Source organism: Pituophis catenifer, unplaced genomic scaffold (genome assembly GCF_029215685.1).
Source record: "Pituophis catenifer annectens isolate HBS135680 unplaced genomic scaffold, rPitCat1.0.hap2 SCAF_4, whole genome shotgun sequence".
Classification (NCBI taxonomy): Eukaryota; Metazoa; Chordata; class Lepidosauria; order Squamata; family Colubridae; genus Pituophis; species Pituophis catenifer.
The window spans coordinates 66,477,039-66,502,250 of NW_027256884.1; the positions used below are offsets into that span (position 1 = coordinate 66,477,039).

The window sequence follows — 25,212 nt, forward strand, 5'->3', positions numbered from 1 at the left end:
AGCAGGTTGCAATAACAAAAGGAATAAATAGGATGACTGAAAAATATTTAGATACTACTTGTAGAACATTCAATACAGTTTACAGCCTGGCAGAAAAATGTAGGCCATTTTCATTCATGGAAGAAGTGATGGAATTGCAAATCAAAATGGAGCAGACATGGGAATAGGATTGCATTCACATAAAATGCAGTGAAAATAGTTGATTTCATTGCGAAAGAAATTAAAACAAAATTATTTACTAAAATTATTGAAAATACTCGGAAAATATGTTTGATTATTGACAAAGACTCAACGCTATCTTGCAAACCAGTTGCTATACTTTTCTTAAAAGTTGAAGATCCAGTTACCTCACCAACAATTTTTGTTGAGCTAGTTGAATTAGAAAAATAAGATGCAGAGACAATATGTTGTTTAGTTATTGAAAGTTTAAATAATGTTGGGTTTACTATGAACTACCTGGAAAAAAAATTAATAGGATTTTGCTCTGATGGTGCCAGTGTTATGCTTGGGAGAAAATCTGGAGTGAGCACTAGAATAGCAAAAGGGTTTCTAAACATCATAAACCATCGCCTCCAGAGGTGATATTCAGCCAGTTCGGACCGCTTTGGGCGAACCAGTAGTGGAAATTTTAACTGGTTCATCAAACTGGCAAATACTACCTCTGGCTGGCCCCTCCCCCAACCACCCACTCACCCCCGCCCACCTGTCCACTCACCCCACCCACACAGCCCCACACCACCCTATATATGTTGCCTTTACCACGTGACCCAGCTAATCGCCTTGCCTCCATGACTCGGCTGCTCTGCTCACCAAAGGTTAGCATGCTGCCTGCTCGCCCTTCACCTTGGGTTGGGGGGAGGCAAGGATGCACCATTCCCCGAGCCCCTGCTCGCAGTTCGCCTCGTCCTGGTTGGGGAATGCACCATTCCCCGGCTATGGCCTTCTCCGGGGCCTCTGCCTGCATGTCAACTGCTTGCCCTCTGGCTCACTCACCTTCGTCCATGCCTTGGTGAGGGGGGGAGACAGGGCAAGGCTCGGCCGCCTTTCGCAAGAAGCCTCCACCCGCTGGTAGTTTTTGGCTGCCTTCCAAACATTTCTGCTGTGACGCCATCCCTCCGGTGCAGCAGGCTATTCTTCTGACTGGGTCTGGCCATGAGCAGCACCGGCAGACAATGGGGTGCATGTGCATGGTCAGCACGAAGAACAGGGCAGCGACGGCGGTGACGGGACTTCAGGCCTCTTTTTTGGCCTGTAGTTTTTGGTAGTTTTCAGCACAAGAAGCCTGCAGCTGCCACCTCTTTTTTGGTCTGAGAAGCCTCCAGCTGCTGCTGCTGGCTCTGTTCCGGCTGGCAAAGAGGTGGTGGCTGGAGGCTTCTCATGCTGAAAAAGAGGCGGTGGCTGCAGGCTTCTTGCACCAAAAACTACCAAAAACTATAGACTGAAAAAGAGGCCTGAAGTCCCGTTGCTGCCATTGCCGCCCTGTTCTTCACACTGGCCACGCATGTGCTCCCCATTGCTTGCCGGTATGTGTGCGTGTGCATGGTCGCACTCCATTGCCAGACCCGGCCAGAAGAACGGCCTTCTGTGCCAGACGGACAGCATCGCAGCAGAGCTACTCAGAAGGCAGCCACTGCAGCCTGACCCTTCAAGGTACTTTGATGTGGGGGGAGGGGAGACCATAAAGGGTCAGGCCGTAGGAGCTGCCGTCCAAGCAGCTCTGCTGTGAAGGGAGGCAGAAATGTTCGGCCAAGTCTTCTCCTCGTTCTCAGGCATACACACAGAGCGTGCATACATCTCATGGCACTGGGACCTTCTGCGAGGAAACAGCTCGTGGGCGAGTCCCTCTGGCACCATGAGATGTGTGCCTGTTTCCTCTGTATGTATGAAGCTGAGGAGGAGAGAAGCAGCCAGATTGAAAGGTAGAAGACTTGGCTGAACTTTTCTGCTGGTTCTGTGGGCATGGCTTGGTGGACATGGCTTGGTGGGGGTCATGTGACTGAATGGGCGTGGTCAACTCAGGGTCACTCATCCCCACCTTGCCGTGAATGACGTTGAGTTGGCCACGCCCACTCAGTCAGATGACCCCCCCCAACCAGGTCATACCCATGAAGTCATGCCCACAGAACCAGTAGTAAAAAAAATTGAATCCCACCCCTGATTGGCTCCAACTTGTTTTAGATGATTCGATAAAGGAAATAAAGCAAGTAAATCATTTTAAAAATTTTATTGATAAGATATACACTATTTTTTATCAATCCAATAAGAGCCAAGCTGAACTTTTCAAAATATGTGAACAATTTGGGATTGAAATTATAAAGATTGGTAGAGTTTTGGGACCAAGATGGGCTGCCTGTAGTTTAAGGGCAACCCTGGCTGTCTGGCGCGTTTATTCAGTGCTGCATCAGTATTTCCATTCAAATGAAAAGTACCTAGGTATGGCTGCTCATCTCAAAAATATATATTTTATGACTGATTTGGCATTGATGATTGACATTCTAAATGGAATTTCTCTTCTTTCAAATGCACTGCAAGCAAGAAATGTAGATATCATAAAGGCTGAAAAACTTGTGATAAGATCAATTAAAGCATTTGAAATGCTTAGAAAGGAAAAGAGTGCATACAGAAAAAAAAGTGGATTGATTAATTATTTCAGAAACCTTCAAAAATCATTGATTTGTTAGTTTTCCTCAGGAAAGACTTTTAGAAAGCATTGTAACAAATTTGAAGAAAAGACTAATAGACTGTGAACATTTAAAAACAGGTAGCCAATTGCAAGATAGGACTAATTTATAATTCCTCAATTTTTTGGAGCCAGATTACTGGAATATTGAAGGTGGTTCCATGGAAAGCAGCTGAAGAACAATTGCTTGCATTTAGTGACATCTTTAATTACGAAAATAATATTAACGATTATCGAGATTTTGTGGAAAATGTTTTAAAAGATTCCCAGAAATATACAATTCCTGCCAGTATTCAAAAAGCTAAAAATATTGTTATTGTTTTGTGTACATCTTTTATTGTTCTTATTTAAGTATTAAATGCACGAAATAATAAACTACCTTTTGGTATATCTTTTTTAAGCAAAGAAGTGACATTGAGTTGGCCATGCCCACCCAGCCACATGACCACCCAGCCATGACCACCCAGCCACACCCACCCAGCCAGTGATTAGGGCAGAGAACCGGTTGTTAAAAATTTTGAAGCCCACCACTGCTCCTACTACTCTCCAAATGCAATGGTGTATCATCATGATTTTCAACTTACCAACACAAGAAGCTGGTCTTCCGCTCCACGCTTTATTATCCATACATTGTACTACTCTATCTCCTTTTAACTGATATCCTGGTGAGCAATAATACTCACACCTGGAATTAAAGTATGCACCATCAACACACTTGAATCCTCCATTAGGTGGCATAGAAAGTGTTGGGCACCGTTTTTCTGTAAGAGAAAATCAACATTAATCACTGAAGACATTGTCAAGTATTTGCAAGCCATTGGCACATGTATCATACAGACACTAGTGGAGGCAGAAAGTGCCCCCACCCCATGTGGAGAGGAGGGGCTTACACTGAGTATAAAACCCCCTCTAACCTTTCCACCATGCTCTCTTTTACGTTTGTTCTCCATGAGACATGATCTTTGATAAGGCTAGTCACACACACTGTGTGCCCCCTATCCTAATGGATATTAAGACAGCCTTTGTATATAGTTAATATGTTTTGTTATATGAATAAATACATTTATCACATTTATTCATGCATCTGCCTTTGGACTCTTCTATGCTCCTGGGTGTTTCTACGATCCCAATTTCCACAGAATGGTAGCAGAGGGAATGGTAGCAGAACTCCACTCCAGGAGCTGTTGAAAAGGCGAGATGCCCTCCAAAATAACCTGTGAGAGAAGCTCCCCTGTTGTGACCAGAGGCCTTCAATGGAGGAGAACTTCACAGCAGCCCCAGTCTGAATCAATGATGGAAAACATTGAAGGGGGTTTCCATCCAGCTACACCCTGGCAGCCAGAGGCCACCCAGATGCAGCAAGAGATCCCAGGGGCCGAGCCAGGCAATGTTGGAGAAGGCTTCTTCAGCACTGACGAAGAGGGGGCAGAAAGAGAATATGAAAGCCTGTACAGGCAAGTGGCTGAGATGTCAGAAGAGGAGTGCCGAGCAGCACTCGCCTTCCTCCTGAAGACAAGGGCAGCAGCCAGAAAGAGGCCTGAGGAGGCAGCACCAGAGATGCCTGCCATCCCGGTAAGGATTCCCCTGCCTGATCTCTCCAAGATGGCGCCTACCGCCAGAGAGACTCCCCCCCACCCAGTTTCCTGCCAAACAAAATGGCCACCAGGCCACTTCCGGAGACAACTTCCTCCAAGATGGCTGCTCCCCTGGGCACTTTGCCAGAACCACGAGCCAGGCCATCCCCAGCTCCACAGCCCAGGCCTACAATGCCAGCCAGTCAGTTCAGCATTCCAGCGGCCCAAAGGACCCCTCCAAACCCACAAGCCCCTTGCCAGGCCCCGCCTACCAAGGCAAACATCAAAGAGGCCATAGAGGCCCTGGTCGCTGCCCTGCAACTTATGGAGCAACCACCCACCGGCTGCCCCGAGGTCCCAGACCCAGCTGCCCACTTAAGGAGGGTCCCAAATCCAACCTCCCACCCCCGGAGGAACCCAGATGGACCTGCAGCCTCCCACCCCCCCACTGCAGAGGCGCTCACCATTCACTGAATGCTCCACGGAGGCCCAGGCTGAGGCCTCCGCACTTTTCCGGTCCTGCTGGGATGATCCGGAGCTGCAATCCTGCTCCTCTGATGGAGAAGAGGAGATCCAGAGACATTTCCAGGCCTATCCAGCCCATGGACCTCATCTCATGGGCCTCCAGTCTCCAGAAAGATCTCCAGGCCTTCTTCCCACTCCTCCAAGGTTTCCCCGCCACACAGCTGATGTTCGGGCCTATGCTGAAGCTCCAGCCAGACCTGACTTCAGAGCTCAGAGAGGGAGATCGGAGCTCCAACAAGAAAAGGCTTTGGAGCATGCTCCATTTCCTGCACGTGCCCAGTTGCTTCAAACTACAGAAGGACTACAAAAAGGAGCCAGACCTAAGCAATCGATCCCAGGCTTAGGGATCCCAATGCCATTCACAACAGGCTCTTTTCAGCCATTTGAACAACTCCCCATGCAGTTTAATGGCAATAATTTTGTAACTTTGCCAAATAATTTTGAAAAATTACATTTAAGTTGTCAGAATTTTAAAAAATGGTGTAAAGAGATTCAGATAATTCTCTTAAGAGAAAATACTCTGGACATGATCAAAAGACCACCCCCTTTACCTTGGAGCCCTGAAATCGAGTTCCTGCATAAAAGAGCTTACACAACCCTGTTAAGTTCTATAAACACAGCTCTGTATGCCAGTCTTTCAGACGGCCTCACAGCTTAGGAAGTTTGGACTGCCCTATATAATTTGTTCCATAGTGACAATATGGCTGCAACCAGCAGATTGTCAAGAATTTTCCACAACTATAAACTCAAACCTGGTGTCAAAATGGGGGAACATTTGGCAACGCTTAAAGCCATGAGGGATGAGCTTATACAGAGGGGGGAGCCTGTTTCTGAATCCACTTTAATTAGTGTGATGTTGAACTCCCTAGACAAATCCTGGAGTCCCTTTATTATTTCTCTAGAAGGGGTTTCTAGGGAACAAAGAAATATAGAATACTTTTCTGGCTGCTTTATTGAGGAAGATTTAAGGCGCAGAGATGAGGAACAACAAGAAATGAAGGAGGCATATCACAGGCCTAGGCCTCAGAGGAGGCACCAGGACACAAGTGAAAGGATTAATACCCTTCCCACCTGCTTTGACTGTGGCATACAAGGTCACTTTAAAAGGGAGTGCCCTCGCTCTAGGGCCAACACGGCTGGACTTAAGCACAATAAAAATAAAAGAGGCCGTGGAAGAGGGGGAGGTGGTCATAAAGGATACCAATTCTGTAGTGTCACTAGTGACAATCACACCTCCCAGGTAAAGGATGCTGAGGGGCTGTGGCTTCTTGATTCAGGTGCATCAACGCATATAGCCAACACGAAGCAACGATTTAAGGTTTTACACCCACTCAAGTCCTCAGTAAAAGTTGCCACTGGGGACAAGGCAGAGGTAACTGGGGAAGGCGTGATCAATGTGCCTGGTATAGGAGATGTCACAGGGGCACTGTATGTTCCCTCAATCAAGAACAACCTTTTAAGCATCTTAAAATTGACTGAGGATAAAAATGTAAAACTGGTTTTTGAGAAGGGTGGAGGTTATGTTTTCGAAAGTGGGGGTGTTGTTGGCGATATTGTAAAAATCAACAATTTGCCTTATTTTTCCCCAAAAGCAAAGGTCAAAAGGCACAAGAAACCTAACAAGAGGGCTCAGGGAGCTAACGCCCAGATAGAGCAGAAAGCTTCTGTGCCAGCCCCCAGGTTGTCCAAACTCAAGGACCCTGGACCTAAAACCAATGAAGCTTTTAAACCAGCTCCTAGGACATCCAAAGCCATTAAGGCTGAGCCCATTAAGGTCACAACTCCTCAGCCAACCCTGAGGAACTCTAAGGTGACCATTAATCCAGTGCCTACTCTCATTACTGAACAGACCAAGGCTTGTAATGGTAAGATACATAAGGTTGACAAAGTATGCATGGGTAAACCTTTACATTTGGATTGTGCTCATATATTACACCGCAGGCTCAGCCATGCCAGCTTCCCGGTTATTAAGAAAATGCAAGATTTTTCTGATGGGCTTAAGATAAAGAATTGTAATACCTATTTGGAATGTGCCATCTGTAAGGCAGCAAAATCTAAAACTGCTGCTATACCTAAGGTCTCTTCCCGTCATGCAAGGTACCCTTATCAGCTGGTACACATGGATTTGGTTGGTCCTTTTAGACCCTCCCTTGGTAGGGGGCATTATTTTTTAACAGTAGTAGATGATTACTCTCGTTATGGCCATGTATTTATTTTAAAGGACAAAACTGAAGTCTTTACCAACTTCAAATATCTTTACAACCAGATCCAAACGCAACACAAGGTGTGCATCGCTCAGGTGCAGAGTGATAGGGGGACTGAGTTTACATCCAAGATTTTTGAAAAGTGGATGAAGGAGAGAGGTATCCTCCATTTTAAATCATCCCCTCGAACTCCGTCCAAGAATGGCATTGTTGAAAGGAGAAATGGCGTGCTGCAGAATGTCATGAACTGCCTACTTGCAGATGCTGACATGAGCCAAGTTTTTTGGGCAGAAGCGGTCAAAATGGCTAATTATCTAGTCAACAGGACGTGGAGTAGTGCCATTAACCAAACCCCATACTTCCTGGTCCATGGAAGGAAACCTAGCCTCTCACACCTGAGAATTTTTGGTTTCTATGCCTGGGTCCATATTCCCAAGCACCTCAGAAGAAAGGGGGGCAAGGCATCAAGGAGGCTCAGATTTATAGGTTATGCAACCGGCAGCAAGGCCTCTAGGTTTGTAGACAAAAATAACCTTGTCATTGTCTCTAGATCAGCTTCCTTTGAGGAGGGGTCAAATTGGTCAAAAATTCATTCCAATGAACCCAGTTATTCCCCTATTAGAAGCGACACTGAACAAGCAGCGCCACCTGAAGAGGATGAACCAACAAACTCCAAACAACTGACCAGCGAAGATCTGGATGGTGATGAATCCCTACCTGACTCTGACGATTCAGACAAGGAATCCCTGGGTGACTTCACACCTCCTGCCTCACCTAAACGACCATATCTTCGCAGCGCCTGGGACAGTGGCCCGCCCCATTTTGATTGGAAAGATACCTCTGGCAGCTCCAATTCTGACACCGATGCTCCGGATGACAATGATGATGGTGAGTGGCAATTTCCCAGACGATCAAAACGCTCCAATAAAGGGGTGCCACCCAAAAGGTTGGACATTGGCTGTGTTGCCTCGGTCAACAGCGTTACCATGGCCCCTAAAACGTACTCAGATGTCCTCCAGCTTCCCGAGGAAGAACAGCGCAGGTGGAGGGTGGCAATGGAGCGGGAAATGGACAGTCTCAAAAAATTGAAAGTCTTCATCCCCATGGAAGTCCCCAAAAAGAGGAAAGCAATTGGCACCCGTTGGGTCTACAAGGTCAAGCCAATGCCCAACAACAAACTCCTCTATAAGGCCCGGCTGGTAGCACAAGGCTACGCACAGTGCTATTTGCAGGACTTTGATGAAATATACTCCCCCACCGTGAGAGCGGAAAGTGTGAGGGCTGCTTTGGTCACCACAGCAGCACATGGGGAACACATTTTTCAATTTGATGTGCAAACTGCTTATTTACACGCACATCTAAAACAAGAAATTTATGTCAGAGGTGCCCCCGGATTTCAACGGCAGGAAGGCCACACCTGGCTTCTGAAGAAAAGTTTGTACGGCCTCAAACAATCAGGCAGACTGTGGTACAAATGTCTGACTAAAACTCTCAAATCACGGGGTTTCCATCCATCTCCAGCTGATAAATGTACCTTCACAAGGGATACCAAAGGGGGACTGGAGAAAGTCCTAGTGTATGTCGATGACCTTTTATATATAGGGCCTGACAAGGGGGGATGTATTATATTTGCCAGGACCCTACAAAAAAAGTTCACTCTAAAGTCTTTAGGATATGTGGACAAGTACCTAGGCGTACAAATCATCACTACACCAAAAGGTTTTGCTCTGTCCCAAAAGGAAAAGATAGAGGAACTCTTGGTGAAATGTAAAATGGAAGATAGCAAGCCAACGGCTATCCCAATGCAGACCGACTATTATGGATTGGCACACAAGGATAGCCCAGAGTTCCAAAATAATACTCTATTTAGGTCAGTGATCGGCTCATTACTATATATAAGTAACTGGAGCCATCCAGATATTGCCCTGGCCGTAAACCTGCTATCTAGACAAGTGGAACATCCTACCCAGTTCCACTGGTTGGCCATTAAAAAGCTATTACGGTATCTCATGACCACAGCAGATTACGTGCTTCGCTTGGAATCTGAGAATAGAGACAAGGCCCAATTAAAATGCTTCGCGGATGCGGACTGGGCCGGAGATACCAAGACACGTAGGAGTACTTCGGGCTTCTTGGTACTATTAAATGAGGCACCCATCCATTGGCATGTGGGGCAACAGAAATTTGTTTCGTGCTCCACCGCTGAAGCCGAATATGCATGCCTATCAGAGGCAGGGAATGATCTGATACGGTTTGATGCCTTAATTTCTAGCATCTGGACACCACCGACTTTGCCCATCCAAATTATAGAAGATAACACCGGGGCCATAGGCATTGCCAAAGCCTATGCGGTGGGAAAAAGGTCCAGACATATTGATATCCGCTATCAAAATGTTAGGCAACTAGTAGAGATGGGGTTTATATCTTTATCACATTGTCAGACCAAATATCAAACAGCTGATATTTTCACAAAACCTCTACCAGCAGATAGGCACAAAGATCTGTGTAAAAAGTTATGTCTCACAGGGTAAAATCTGTTGTGCATTGCATTTGTATGTTTGCATGCCATTGGCTCGCAAGGAGGGGAACTGTCAAGTATTTGCAAGCCATTGGCACATGTATCATACCGACACTAGTGGAGGCAGAAAGTGCCCCCACCCCTATGTGGAGAGGAGGGGCTTACACTGAGTATAAAACCCCCTCTAACCTTTCCACCATGCTCTCTTTTACGTTTGTTCTCCATGAGACATGATCTTTGATAAGGCTAGTCACACACGCTGTGTGCCCCCTATCCTAATGGATATTAAGACAGCCTTTGTATATAGTTAATATGTTTTGTTATATGAATAAATACATTTATCACATTTATTCATGCATCTGCCTTTGGACTCTTCTATGCTCCTGGGTGTTTCTATGATCCCAATTTCCACAGACATAATTATTACTTCCTATCAGGCTCTACATTATACTGCACTATATTTACAACATCATGAGTAACAAAAATCATTTTTGTATGAAAGCAGTATAGAGACACAGAAGTAGTCTGATTGGCTGGATGATGCAACAGAAAGGTTGTAATATACAGTACTTGATGTAGTAATTTCTGTAGAGGGTATAGCGGAATAAAACATGGGTAGCATTTTCTATCATTTCCAATCCACAAAGGCAGATGCATTTCTTATAAAGGAATCTGTATTGTAGAACAATTGAGGTGAAGTAAATTTATGGCCATAGATCCTTCCAGAATTTACTGTATCCCTCCAATTCTTATTGGAAAGTTGAAGGGTCTCATACCTCATAGTGCTTGATTCGTTTGAAGTTTGATTGGTTGCTAAGCAAATGATAAATTTTCTTGAATTTCATTATGGCACTGCATGAGACAATGATCCTTTAAAATTCAGAGGGAGAACACAGCTTTCAATTACAATTTATTCCCCTGATTCCCAGATGGGAAAAATTGCTAAACTTTCCAAACAATCCACCTAATTTTCTTAAAGTGGATCTATTTACCTTCACTCCAGGGGTGGGTTCTAAAATTTTTTACTACCGGTTCTGTGGGCATGGCTTATTTGGTGGGCATGGCTTGGTGGTCACGTGACTGTGGGCGTGGCTTGGTGGTCACGTGACTGGGCGTGGCTTGGTGGTCACGTGACTGGATGGGCGTGGCTTGGTGGTCATGTGACTGGGTAGGCGTGGTCAGCTTGACGTCACTCATGTCAAGGGTTATGGTTAGGGTGCCTGGCCTCTCCTCGCCTCAAAGGCCTCAATGAGAAATAATTTCCCTGTCTATTTATTTACTACTACTGAACATCCAAAATATACTATTTAATCCTATGCACATATGCCATATGTGTATATACAGTACATATTACATAGTATAGTGTATAGGCACACAAAAAGATACATTATTTACTATATATACTGTATGTGTGTATACACATACACACATCTCTTCTAAAACTATACATATTCAACCTCACTTACTACATTTGGAAAAACACACCCAGAGTCCACTTTCTGCCACACATTTAACTATAACTTCTGTACATTACACGTGCCTTCAGATTTACTTCCCTAGCCTGCACATGACTGTTAGAGCCAGGAGAGATCATGGATTGAGTAAAATGTGGTGAAACTCACTTAACAATGTTCTTGCTTAGCAACCAAAATTTTGGGCTCAATTCTGGTCATAAATCAAGGACTATCTCTGCCTTTCTCTGCATGGCAGCCTTGTCCTAGTAAACTCCTTCTCCTTTCTGACAATTTTCTTCTCTGTTAGAGGCACCAAAATAATCCAGTAAAGTTTCCTGCTGGAGCAGGGGGTTGGACTAAATGGCCTCTAAGGTCCCTTCCAGCCCTAGATCGCTGTCCTGTTTCAAAGCGTCTCCTGAAGCCACGTCTAGTGCCAGGGTTTGTGTTCCTTCCTCTTCTTTCTTTCTTTCTTTCTTTCTTTCTTTCTTTCTTTCTTTCTTTCTTTCTTTCTTTCTTTTTCTCCCTCCCTCCCTCCCTTCATTCTCTCTTTCTTGTCTCTCCCTTCCTTCCTTTCTCTTCCTTTGTTTTTTCTTTGTCTCTTTTTCTTTCATTCTTTCTTTTTTCTCTCTCTCCCTTCCTCTTTCCTTCCTTCCTTCCTTCTTTCTTTGTCTCTCCCTTTCTTCCTTTGTTTTTTTCTTTGTCTTTTTCTTTCTTTTTTCTCTCTCCCTTCCTCTTTCCTTCTTTCTCTTTCTTTCTTTCTTTCTTTGTCTCTCCCTTCCTTCCTTCCTTCCTTTCTCTTTCTTTGTTTTTTCTGTCTCTTTTTCTTTCATTCTTTCTTTTTTCCCCTCTCTCCCTTCCTCTTTCCTTCTTTCTTTCTCTCTCTCTCTTTCTTTGTCTTTCCCTTCCTTCCTTCCTTTCTCTTTCTTTGTTTTTTCTATGTCTCTTTCTTTCATTCTTTCTTTTTCCCCTTTCTCCCTTCCTCTTCCCTTCTTTCTTTTTCTCACTCTCTTTGTCTCTCCCTTCCTTCCTTCCTTCCTTCCTTTCTTTTTTCTATGCCTCTTTTTCTTTCATTCTTTCTTTTTTCCCTCTCTCCCTTCCTCTTTCCTTCTTTCTTTCTTTCTCTCTTTCTCTCTCTTTCTTCATCTCTCCCTTCCTTCCTTTCTTTCTCTTTCTTTGTTTTTTCTATGTCTCTTTTTCTTTCATTCTTTCTTTTTCCCTCTGTTCCTTCCTTTCCTTCTTCCTTCCTTTCTTTCTTTCTTTGTATCTTTCTTTTTCTTTCTTGTCTCTCCCTTCTTCTTTTTTCTCTTTCTCTCATTTTCTTTGTCTCTTTTTCTCTCTCTCTCTTTCTTTCTTTCACTCTCTCTCTCCCTCCCTCAGTGGTGAAATCTAAAATTTGTTACTACCGGTTCTGTCGGCATGGCTTGGTGGGGGGGAGGGGGGTAATGTGACTGGGTGGGCGTGGCCATTTTTTTTTAACTTTTAAAACCATTTATGAAAGCATAAAAAATGCTTTCAAAAGGTTCTGACAATCCCAGCTGAGTTGCTGGATCATCAGAGGCATTTAAAAGAAAAAAACTTTGACTTCCGGCGGTGACGTCATCACGAATGGGTGAGGAAACGGAGGCTCCGTCTCTGAAACCCAAATTTCCTCATTAATTGCTCTTTAGGGGCATTCCCGAACTTGGAGGGATCGGGAAACGAAAGAGGAATTCGCGAAGCCCCCTGGTGTTGCGCTGTCATCAGGGAGGTCGAGCGATCAACCTCTTAAATTGGTGGAGAAGAAGTCGGCCTTATCGGCGGACAGGAGGGATGGCGCCCGCCTAGATCGAAGCAAAAAGTGGAAGCAAATCCGAGTGACTGTCAGATAGATCACCTACAACAGAGACGGCAAATGGGACGCGCGAGCGAATCAGAGAAAGACAAGTGAGTTACAACAGCGGCGATACAAGAGGAGAAGGAAAAAAGGGGGAATAATTATAGCGCGGAAGAGAGAATCCCATAGAATGACTAAGCAAATATAAGAAAAGGAGAAATAGCGCTCGAAGCGGTCTGACTGCGGACCTTTACAGCTGATCAAAGGGAGCAGCCTGTGGACTTTGTGGATATAGAGACAAGCTGTTTGATCTTGGGAATTATAACTGATTCAAACCCCAAACATTGGAAACCGAATACAGAGACTGAAATACCGGACTAAGTGGTGAATTTCACGGATACAGAAGATCTGTCGGGATTTCGAACTCTGGATTTACAAATAACTTTGGATAATAAGAACTCAAGTTTAAAAAAAAAAAGATTTGAAAATTGAATGCAGAGATCCGATGACTGGGAGAAGAAATTAAAAAAAAAAGACTGAGACGACACAGATTGCGTTTTTCATGATTGTGAAAGAACAGACTGAGAGAGGTAAAGCAAGAAGACAATAAGGACTAAAGAAAATAAAAATTAAGTGAATTATTAATTTTGAAATGTTTAATTAGTTAAAAAGTTTAATATTTGAAAGAAATATATAAGTTGACAATATTTTTATAGCTATAAATTGTATTGTGGAATTGTAGTTAGACAAGGAATTATTGTTAAAGCGAAAGACTGATTTTTATATATCTCTGAGATAGACTGATTGAAAAAGGGGGTAACTGAAAAGATTGCTAATTAGAAAATTAAGAAAACTAAATTAAAATCCTGATTGATAAGTAAATAGATTTATACTGTGAACAAGAATTAATTGCTTAATTGGGATAACTGGCAATATAATATAATATAACTATATATAAGTTGTGTGGTGTATAAGTAGTATTTGGAGGGGAAAAGAGATATTAAGGAATAACTTAATAATTGATGTTAAGGTTGGAAAGCTTTACACGAATATTAAAAATGTCTACAACATCCACCATAACAAAGACAGGGAAAAAACCTACAACTAGTACGTTAGTAATGACCCCTTCCCCCTCACAACAAAAAACAATAGATAGCATGATGGGGAAAGAAAAAGAAAAAGAAAAACTGGAAATGGCACCTAATGTAATACAAGATATGTTTCAAAAGATCCAGGAAACACTGCTTCAAACACAAGAAAAAATAGCTGAAAATCAGGAAGAAATGAGAACGTTCCATGCAGAGATCAGAAATGAATTAGGAGAAGTTAAGGAAGATATTAAGACCATGAAAGATAAAATTGGGGGCATTCAAAATTCTATAGTAGAAAATGAACAGAGAATTAGGAAAACGGAAACAAAAATAGATCATGTGGAATTAAAAGTAGAAGCAATGGAACAAAAAACCCTACAACTAAACAAAGAAATGTCAGATTCCTTGGCCATGCTCGAAATGGAAAAGGCCTCATACTTCTTGCGTTTTCAAAATGTCCCAGAAGAAAAAAATGAGGACTTAGAAGGAAAGATGGTGGAGATTATTGCAGGAATGATACAAAAAGAGCCAGAAGAAATAAAAGGACAATTGGAAGAAACTTATCGTGTACAAACAAATTATATAAGAAGACACAGATTGGCGAGAGAAGTCCATGTTAAATTTTTAAAAAAATCAATCCGAGATGAAGCCTATAAGAAATCTAGAGAAGAAACGGTGATCTATAATGGAAAAGAAATTATAATTTTAAAACAGATACCCCGAAGAGTAAGAAATCTACGACAACAATATCAGTTTTTAACACAACTACTGATCAAATACAAGATAATGTATAGATGGTTGCCAATAGAGGGGATCTTAATTACGTGGGAAGACAAAAGATATAAAATAGATACTCTAGAAAAGGCAAGAGAATTTCATAACACACATTTTAGACTAGAAGTAGAACAGGAAAGTAAGGAGGAAACAGATAGTAAAAGTCAAGAAGAAGAACCAACAGAAACAAAGGAAGAAAAAGAAATAAGACAGAGGCAAGAAAAAGAGAGAGAACAGAGAGAAGGTGCAAAACCTAGAGAACGGATGGAAACAAGAAACACCAAAAAACAGATATAATAGGCAATGGATGAACAGATCAAACTCTTTTCGGTAAACATTAATGGCTTAAATGCCCCAAAGAAAAGGAATCAAATTTTCACAAAATTACGAAAATTAGAAGCAGATGTAATATGTCTGCAAGAAGTACACATTCAAAAAGATTATCAAAAAATCCTAGAAAACCCCAAATTAGGAAAATTATATTTATCTCTGGCCCCAAAAAAGAAAAAAGGAGTAGTGATTTACGTAAAAGAAAAAATACAATCTAAACTAGTTTATACCGATGAGCAAGGTAGAGTGGTGATGGTTGAATTAGAAATAGGAAAAAGGAAAATGTTAATTGTAGGGATTTATGCACCTAACCAAAAACTACAGGTTTTTTTTAAAGACCTACATATAAAATTAGCAGAATTAGAATATGATGATATTTGTGTAATAGGGGATTATAATGCAATAGTAAATGCAAAGAAAGACTATAAAACTGGGAAAAAAAAACAAAAGAAAAAAGAAATACTTCCAAAAGAATTCTTTACTATGGCTGAAGAACTAAACTTGGCAGACGTATGGAGGGAAACACATGAAGAAGAGGCCCAATACACCTTTTACTCCCATCCGCATAACTCCTGGTCAAGATTGGACATGGCATGGATGACCCCAAGTATCAAAACAGAAGTAGAAAAAATTGAGATAGGCACAAACCAATGGGCAGACCACAATCCACTATTCATAAACTGGAAAGGGGAAAGAAGACGTAAGAGATGGACAATGAACCAAAGATTATGTAAAGAAAAAGAATTTAATTTGATGTTAGAAAAGGAAGTAAAAATATTCTTTCAGATAAATAAAATAGAGGAAACCTCTTTACAAAACACATGGGATACTTTAAAAGCATATATAAGGGGCCTAGTAATAGCATATACGAGGAAAAAGAATAAAGAGAAGAAAAAACAATTAGATAAATTAGAGAAAGACCTAAAACAAATAGAACAAAAACTCCAGGAAAAGCCCCAGAACAAAACAATAAAAGAAGAATGGGAAATGATTAAGCATAAATTGAATTTGATAAACCAAATAGAACTAGCCCAAAAAATAAAAATGGCGAAACAAAACTATTTTGAGCACGCAAATAAAACGGGCAGATGGCTAGCCTATAAACTGAAAAAAGAACAGAAAAAAAGAATGATATACCAATTGAAAGATGATAAAGGAGAAATTCAACATAGTAAAGAGGCCAAAAAAGATATTATTAAGAAATTTTATGCGAATCTATATAATCAGGGGAAAATAGAGGAAGATAAAATAAAACAGTACATAGAGAAATCAGGAATGCCAAAAATCACAGAAGAACAAAGAATTACTCTCAATAGGCCAATAACCAAATTAGAACTAGATGAAGTACTGAAAAAGCAAAAAAACAATAAAACACCGGGTCCTGACGGGCTACCGGTAGAAATATATAAAACAATGCAAGAAGTATTGGGAGAGAATATGTTGCGATTATATAATGAAGCTATGGAGAAAGCCAAGATACCAAATTCATGGACAGAAGCCATAATAACAATCATTCCAAAAGAAGACACAGATCTCCAGTTAATACAAAACTATAGACCTATTTCATTATTGAATGCCGATTACAAAATATTTGCAGCAATCTTGGCAGAAAGAATTAAATTAGTATTAAATACATATATACACCCAGACCAAAATGGATTTCTGCCGGGACGCCAAATAAAGAACAACATGAGAATAATACTTAATGCTTTAGAATACTATGAATCACACCCGGAGAAGCAGGCAGTGTTGGTTTTCCTTGACGCCCAAAAGGCCTTCGATAACCAAAATTGGAAATTTATGATTGAACAACTACAAAATATGCAAATTGGGGAAAAATTTGGGAAAATTATAGCAGAAATCTATACCAAGCAATCAGCAAGGATAATTATGAATGATGATATAACAGACAAATTTAACATAACAAAAGGAGTTAGACAAGGCTGTCCACTTTCCCCCTTACTATATATTCTATCATTGGAAACCCTGTTGAAAAAAATTAGAGAAGATCAAGGAATTGAAGGTTTAAGGATTAATAGAGAAGAATACAAAGTTCAAGCCTTTGCTGATGACTTAGTGTTTTTGACAGAAAATCCTATGGAATCTATACCTAATTTGTTTCAAAAAATAGAAGAATTTGGAGAAGTGGCTGGACTAAAAATTAATAAAAATAAATCGAAGCTAATTGTTAAAAACCTTACGGAAATCCAAACAAAAGATTTGATAGATAATATACAAATTCAAACAACAAAAAAAATAAAATATCTAGGAATCTGCTTATCCACAAGAACATCAGCAATTAAAGAAAATAATTATGATAAATTACTAGAACAAACAAAGAAAGATTTAGAAAAATGGGAAAATTTACACATTTCATTCCTAGGAAGAATTTCGGCTATCAAAATGATTATATTACCTAAATTTCTATATTTGTTTCAGGTCACCCCAATTAAAATAGATAAACCGTTTTTTGAAAAGCTGAATAAAATAACATCTAAATTTATTTGGCAAGGGAAAAGGCCACGAATAAAATTTAAACTGCTTCAGGATACAAAAGATAGAGGAGGAGCTGCACTCCCTGACTGGGAGATATACTACCAAGCAGCAGTACTATCGTGGGTCAAAGATTGGATAGAATTAAAGGACTCTAGAACTTTAACAATTGAGGGACACGAACTTCAAACTGGCTGGCACTCCTTTATGTGGGATGAGAAATACAAAACACATTCATATTTTAAAACACATACAATAAGGAACTCACTATTACAAATTTGGCTTAAAATTAAAAAACAACATTATATGAAGATACCAAATTGGCTAGCACCGGCGGAATCAATTAGACACCCAAATTTAACAGATAAGACAAAAATAATTAGATATAAAGATATAATTGACTATCAAGGCAAACTAAAGACAAAACAACAATTGGAGACAGATTTACACAGAGGAATAGACTGGTGGACTTACACTCAAATACAATCTAAATATAGAGAGCATATAAAAACATATGAAATTTACAATCAAAAACAAGAAATAGATAAAATTATATTAGATTCAGAAAATAAATTAATTAGTAGAATTTATAAATTTCTCCTACGCTATAAATTGGAAGAAGAGACAGTCAAAGAAACGATGATTAAGTGGGCTCAAAATATCAAACACACAATACCTTTGGAAAAATGGGAAAAGTTTTGGCAGGAAAACCTAAAGTTAACGAAAGCAACGGCGTACAAGGAAAACCAACTGAAAATGTTTTATCGGTGGCATATGTCTCCAACCAGATTGGCAAAAATACAACCTAAAAATAGCCCAATTTGTTGGAAGTGCAAAAAGGCACAAGGGACTTTCTATCATTTATGGTGGACATGCCCGGCAGCAAAAAAATTTTGGTCTAACATCAAAAAATGGTTGGAACAAATAACAAAAACACAGATTGAAAAAGAACCAGAAACATTTTTATTAGGAATATTTAACAAATCATACCCTAAGGATATTAAATATCTTACAATTCACATATTAACTGCTGCAAGAATAATCTACGCAAGAAATTGGAAACAAGAAAAAATACCAAGTGAAACAGAAGTAATAGGGAAAATTTTAGAATGCGCTGAAATGGATAGGTTAACCAAAGAACTACAAGAAAAAGAAGAATCAGACTATTATAAAATATGGAATAGTTGGTATAATTGGTTAAAAATTAGAAATATACAAAAAATATAGGGGATATATTACCGATTGATACATATATATGTAATAAAAATATTATTAGATTACAGAAAGGTGAAGGAATATATTATAAGTAGAATTGTAGAACGTCACTCTGAAAAAATGCTTAAGAAGAAATTATATTCTTTTTGTGTATATGTTGTATAAATGTTCGTTGTGTATATGTTACGTATGTCTTTTTTAATATTTATATTCAATAAAAACTATTTTTTAAAAATAAAAGAAAAAAACTTTAAAAGAAAAAAAGTTTTTTCTTTTAAATGGCTCTGACGATCCCAGCTGAGTTGCCTGATCGGCAGAGGGTTTTTAAAAAACCCACTGACGATCAGTCAACTCAGCTGGGATCATCAGAGCTTGGATCGTCAGAGCCATTTAAAAGAATAAAAGCCTCTGATGATCGTGCGGCTCAGCTGGGCATTGGGGGGGAGGCAAAGTCTAGGAGAGTGAGACTGGGAGGCCCAAGAGAAAATGCCTGGCTGCGGTGGCGGCAGCAGCAGCAGCAGCACAGGGGTCGAAATGGGAGCTTCAGTGCCCTGAAACATTTCCTGCGTGGCTTTTGCCACTGCAGGCATTGGTGACGGCGGCGGCAGCAGGTAGTTCCGGAACTCCCCGGGACTTTTCCTGCATGGCTTTTGCCACTGCAGGCATCGCTGGTGACAGCAGCGGTGGCAGGGAGTCCCGGAACTCCCCGGGACTTTTCCTGCATGGCTTTTGCCACTGCAGGCATCGGTGGCACGGGGGCAGTGGAGGGGTGTCCTGGAAATCCCCGTGGCTAGGCCCGCTTGCCCGCCTTCCTCCCCCACCACCGCCTCCTTATTTAGGGTGCTTACATTCCATGGCTGGTCCACAGTCCAGAAGGCAAGCTGACTGTAGTTTTCGGCAGCCCCCAGCCAGCTGCAACTGCTGGCAAAAAAGCCTCCGAAAAGGCTTCTTTGCCAGCCGCTTTCTCTGCAGGCCGCCAAAACATACTGGCAGAAAAAGCTGCTGCTGTTGCCACCATGTTCCTCGCACATGTGCATCCCATTGGACTTGCAAGGTAATGGGATGCGCATACGTGAAGAACATGGTGGCAATGAACATGGCGGCTGGGGTAAGCGACCGGCAACTGGGGGAACTGGTTCAAGGGCGTGGCCAGCTGGCCACCGTTACTGGTTCTGAAACCCTGGCCAAATTTCCGCCAACGGTTCGCACGAACCGGTGCAAACCGGGAGCAACCCACCATTGCTTCACTCATAGCAGGTGACTTCCTCATTTTGCTTGCACTCCTGAAGGTTGCTTATTTATGCTTAACTATATCTAGAGTAAATCTGGATTAAACTGGAGCATGGGGGCAGAGATATAGTGAGGGTTCTGAAAGGTATTTTTTGTAATTCTCTGTGGAAATGAGATATTTGCATCATGCAGAAGCAAAAAGTCAGTGATTTTTCATAAAGAAACTGAGCTCTGAACAGGAAATAATTTTACTGCTGCCTTGCTTTTACATGGTGCAGCATGGATGGTCAGAAACAAAGAGAAACAGCGATTGGAACAATGTTTGCATATCTTTTTGAATTGTATTCATTTTTTCCTGTTGAATTAAGTTTTCTATTGACCTTTGACTTGAAAGGCTTGACATTGCTGATGATGGGGTGGATGATGGGGCAGATGATGGTGCCAATCCAGTTTCCCCCCCTAATTTAGATAGGTTTGAATTTGACATTTTTATAAATTGATAAATATATCAGCAACTTTAGATAAAGTGCCCCACCACTCTTCAAGCCTCTCCCAGATTCTCCACTCCCTCTTTGTGCCCTTTTTAATATTAACCAGTAATGCTCTTTCCCCCACAATTTTTCCCCTCCCTTTCAAACCTCAACTAATTTCACTATCTTCTAACTTTAATTTTAATCCTAAATTCCACACAAATTGTATCTAGAATGTCCAGATAGTCTCTTCAATATCCCTCTTAATTCACTTATTTTTCTTGTAGGAAATGGTATTTGTAATCTGCAAGGCCCACAAAAAAACTCACACCTATTAGTTGCACATCACCTCTATTCAGCAGTTCAAAAAGCTTCAAATTGAGTCCAAATTTCACTCTGTCCAATGTATTTGTAATCCACAAAGAGTCAAATGATCTCAAGGACAAATTTCTATATCTCCCCCATCTGTTTCTAAGTATCCAGTGTAAGCAATTTGCAGACATCCAATTAATTTTATCAGCTCAGTTCAGTTCCAAGGAACCCAAGCCTTTTGTATTGCATCAGACTATTCAGGGTCTTCTCCCTTTGCTTGACCGGTTCAACCAGCAGGTGGCACCCTTACTCTATTTCTCCACTTTCACCCATTCACCCAAGTGAATCCAACTTTCACTTTTGCAAAGTTTGTTTTCCAGGATTACAATATGTATTATATATCAAATGGTATTTTAAATATCCATAAAGCTGGCAAAGTATCCACAAGCAAACCACTTGGAATTCCAACCCGTTAAAGGTCTATTTTTACAAAGTGCTTTCTTCTCCTTTGCTCAGGTCTGTCAGCAGCTCATGTATTTAGTCGCCACCATTCTAGAGGAGTGAACAAAAACCACCTCCTCTTTTAGAGTCTCGTTTTCAGAAAGATATTAATTTGGGGGGTAAATTCCTCAACAGGAGTTGGAAATTAAGAATAGCTCACCCAGGTCACACACACTGTTTTCCGCTCATCTCCTTTATTGCTCTTTCATCGGAGCTGTCACAGCCTCGGTCTGGCCTCATTCCCCATTAGGATGAGGAGTTTTCCGGGATCAAATAGTGAGTTTGCAGGCTCCCTGTGGTCAGCGAAACTTCCCCCTCTACCTCCACCACCTCTCCAAGGTGGCTTGGATCCAATTGAGTCCAATTGGACCTCCTGTCAGGTAGAATACCGCGGCTTAACACAGAGCTCTGTAAAAGCTCGCCATTTTTCCTGCGATGTCAGCTCTTCCCCCCCCCACCCAATGCATATATTTAAAGCAGCCTATATAACCATATAGGGACATAAATGAAATTAATTACAACAAATATTGCCAACGCAATTAAAAAACCTCACATAAATTCTTCTGTTTGGAATATATAGGAAGACTAAAAAAAAGTATTTTGTTGTATAAAACTGAACACTGTCAACTGTTTAACCAGCATAGAAAAACCTCCAATGCTAAAGTTACTGTTTCTTCTGTATGAGCAAAGAATTCCATAACTAATTTTTATTTTGCTAAAACACTAACTAAACTAAGAGCTCCACTAAAATTCAATTATATATGGTCAAGAGTAACAGGATCAAAGCAAAGAACTTGAAAGCAATTCTTCAGGAAAAAATGAGCCACTTACGTTTGCAGAGAACTTTCCCAGACCAACGTTTGTTTGACTGGCAAACAAGATGCTGAGGACCATTCAGTCCATAACCTTTCTGACAATGAATGTCACATGTGGTCCCCAAGACATTTCTGTAATACCCTTCCTGGGGACTTCTGCAATTTGCATAACCATATTTTACCTTGATAGGTGAGCACCATGGTATATCTAGAAAGAGAAACCACAGGACAAAAACCAACAAAGAAAATAAGAACAGTAGAATTAATTTAGTTATGCAGCTCATGTGGTGGGAAAAGAAGACTATGCAGTTACACAGGAAAACAGAAACTATATCATCAAAAGGCCTCACTCTCCAACATTACAGAACTGAAAACTATGACTTTCCTTGTTTGTTCCAGGAATTATTATATAAAAAATTATACAAATACTGAACTATTAAAACCAGCAAGATCGTATTTTATTCTAATTGTATTTTAATTGCGAGTTATTCCAATCTTACTTAATTTGTTTTACCAAACCTTTGTAATGATTTGTCTTTGTAATTCTGCACTTGATATGGCCCAAAGGGCTAATCAATAAATAAAAATTGAAATATTTATCTATTTAACTATTAATAGAGTAGATTTACTTACTCTTAAATAAGTAGAGATTCTGCCAGCTTTTGTTAACATATGGATTCATTGAAACATATTTTGTCTAAACATTTACAAGAGTTGTGTACTTCTAAGAATGTACTTATAATATTTCAAACAAATTTTGAAAGGAGAAGAAACAAGAAATCTACTGTTAAATATTTATTCCCTGGCAGTTGTCATCCTACCCACAGTCAGTGTTCATATCTTCAATAAGTAGATAGTTTCTGTTTTTTATTATTATTAAAGAGTTTTACAAAAAGAAAGAAAAAAAATTTTTTTACAAGTCCCCCTACCCCGCTTCCTTCCTTACCCCCCCCCACCCTCCCGGACTTCCCAGAACAAAATACAGGGTATAACAATTAACAATCATATGCTAAACTAAGCTAATTAACTAAGGATTCCTATCCCCCCTTCACACTTTAACTCCCCTTTTATTAACTAAATATAAATACTCTGAATTTTTTTATTCATTCATAAGCTATTTGATACTTTTTAGTCTGATATTTGTTTTGAATATAATCAATCCATCTTCTCCATTCCGATATATATCTTTCTTGTGAGTGATCTTTCAAAAATGCTGAAATCTTCGCCATTTCTGCCAGATTCGCTACTTTTAATGTCCATTCTTCAATGGTAGGCAAATCTTCCTTCTTCCAATATTGCGGCACCAAAAGTCTAGCTGCAGTTATTAAATTTAAAATCAATTTAGTCTCTATAACCGTACAATCTGTAATTATACCCAGCAAAAACAATTGTGTAAACTTTATCTTCTTTTTAAGAATATTTTGGATAATCCACCATATTTTAATCCAAAATGCTTTAACTTTTTTACAAGTCCACCATATATGATAATAAGTGGCATCTTCACAATCACATCTCCAACACTTAGATTGTAAATTCGGATACATACAAACTAACTTTTTAGGAACTGAATGCCATCTATAGAACATTTTATAAAAAATTTCTCTTAAATTTTGTGCTTGCATAAATTTTACATTTCTAACCCATATTTTTTCCCAAGTTTCCATCATTATTGGTTCCTGAATGTTTTGTGCCCATTTTATCATACAATCCTTAACTAATTCTGTTTCGGAATCTATTTCTATCAATACATTATATAATCTTTTTATATGCATTTGACCTTGGTCTCTAATTTGTTTTACCAAATTTTCCTCATTCTGCATGATTCTCTGATCTTCTTTCCATCTAGCTTGCAACTGACCATACTGAAACCAAGTTTGAATTATTCTTTCTTCTTTTAATGCATTTAAAGATTTTAACTGCAATACACCCCCTTCCATTTTAAGAAGCTCTTTATAAGTAATCACCTCTTGCTTTTGTTCTACACTTATATTCTCTATTGCATGTCTGGGTATTGCCCATATAGGTATCTTATAATTTAACTTATATTGATACTTTTTCCAAACTCGTAGCAAGGCATTCCTTAATACATGGCTTTTAAAGGTCTTATCCACCTTTTTGTCATATAATAAGTAAGTATGCCAGCCATATAACAAATCATATCCTTCAATGTTCAGTATTCTTTCTTCTGTTGAATTAATCCAATCACTAATTATTGTTAGGACAGCTGCTTCATAGTATAATCTTAGATTAGGCATTTTAAGACCTGCTCTTTCACGTATATCTTGCATTATTTTTAACTTTATTCTCGGTCTTTTCCCTGCCCAAACAAAATTATTAATACCCTTCTGCCGTTTCCTCAGATTTTCATCTTTCTTGAGTATTGGTATCATTTGGAACAAAAATAGAAACCTAGGTAGAACATTCATTTTTATTGCTGCTATTCTTCCCAACAGAGATAATTGTAGTTTTCCCCAATCCTCCATCTCTTTCTGTATTTTTTGCCATAACAACATAATTATTTTTATATAATTTTACATTTGAGGCTATGATATATACCCCTAAATATTTAACCTTTTTTACTATTTCAAATCCTGTTAGTCTTTCTAGTTCTTCTTTTTGCTTTACCGTCATGTTTTAGTTATTATCTTTGTTTTTTGTTTATTTATTTTAAATCCAGATATTTGTCCATATTGGCAAATTATATCCATTAAACCTGTAGCTGATTGTACTGGTTGAGTTAAAGTAACAACCAAGTCATCTGCAAATGCTCTTAATCTATAATCATGATGTCTAATTTTAATTCCCTTTATTTTATTTGACCCTCGTATTTTATTCAATAAAGGTTCCAAAGTTAAAATAAACAATAATGGTGATAGAGGGCATCCCTGTCTTGTTCCTTTTTCAATTTTAAAAGTTTCTGTTAAACCACCATTAATTATTATTTGTGCTGTTTGTCTCTGATATAGTGCTCTAATGGATTGTGTAAAGTATTCTCCAAACTGCATCTTTTCTATTATTTTCAATAAAAATTGCCAATTCAATCGATCAAATGCCTTCTCTGCATCCAAAAAGATAAGCACTGCAGGGACTTGGTTGTTCCTTTCCAAATATTCCAATAAATTTACAATTTGTCTTACATTACATTTCATTTGTCTCCCACCTATAAATCCAGATTGGTCATTATGAATCATTTGTTGCATGATTACCATTAAC

The 25,212-nt window shown here is 39.9% G+C and overlaps 1 protein-coding gene across 1 annotated transcript in view; it reads right to left on the reverse strand.

Moving 5' to 3' along the window:
• SRPX (sushi repeat containing protein X-linked) overlaps window positions 1-25,212 on the reverse strand; it is a 208,454-nt gene that overhangs the window by 59,204 nt on the left and 124,038 nt on the right. Inside the window, 2 exon segments of the mRNA XM_070943415.1 lie at window positions 3,265-3,441; window positions 22,016-22,207. Of these exon segments, the coding sequence (XP_070799516.1) occupies window positions 3,265-3,441; window positions 22,016-22,207 (369 nt within the window).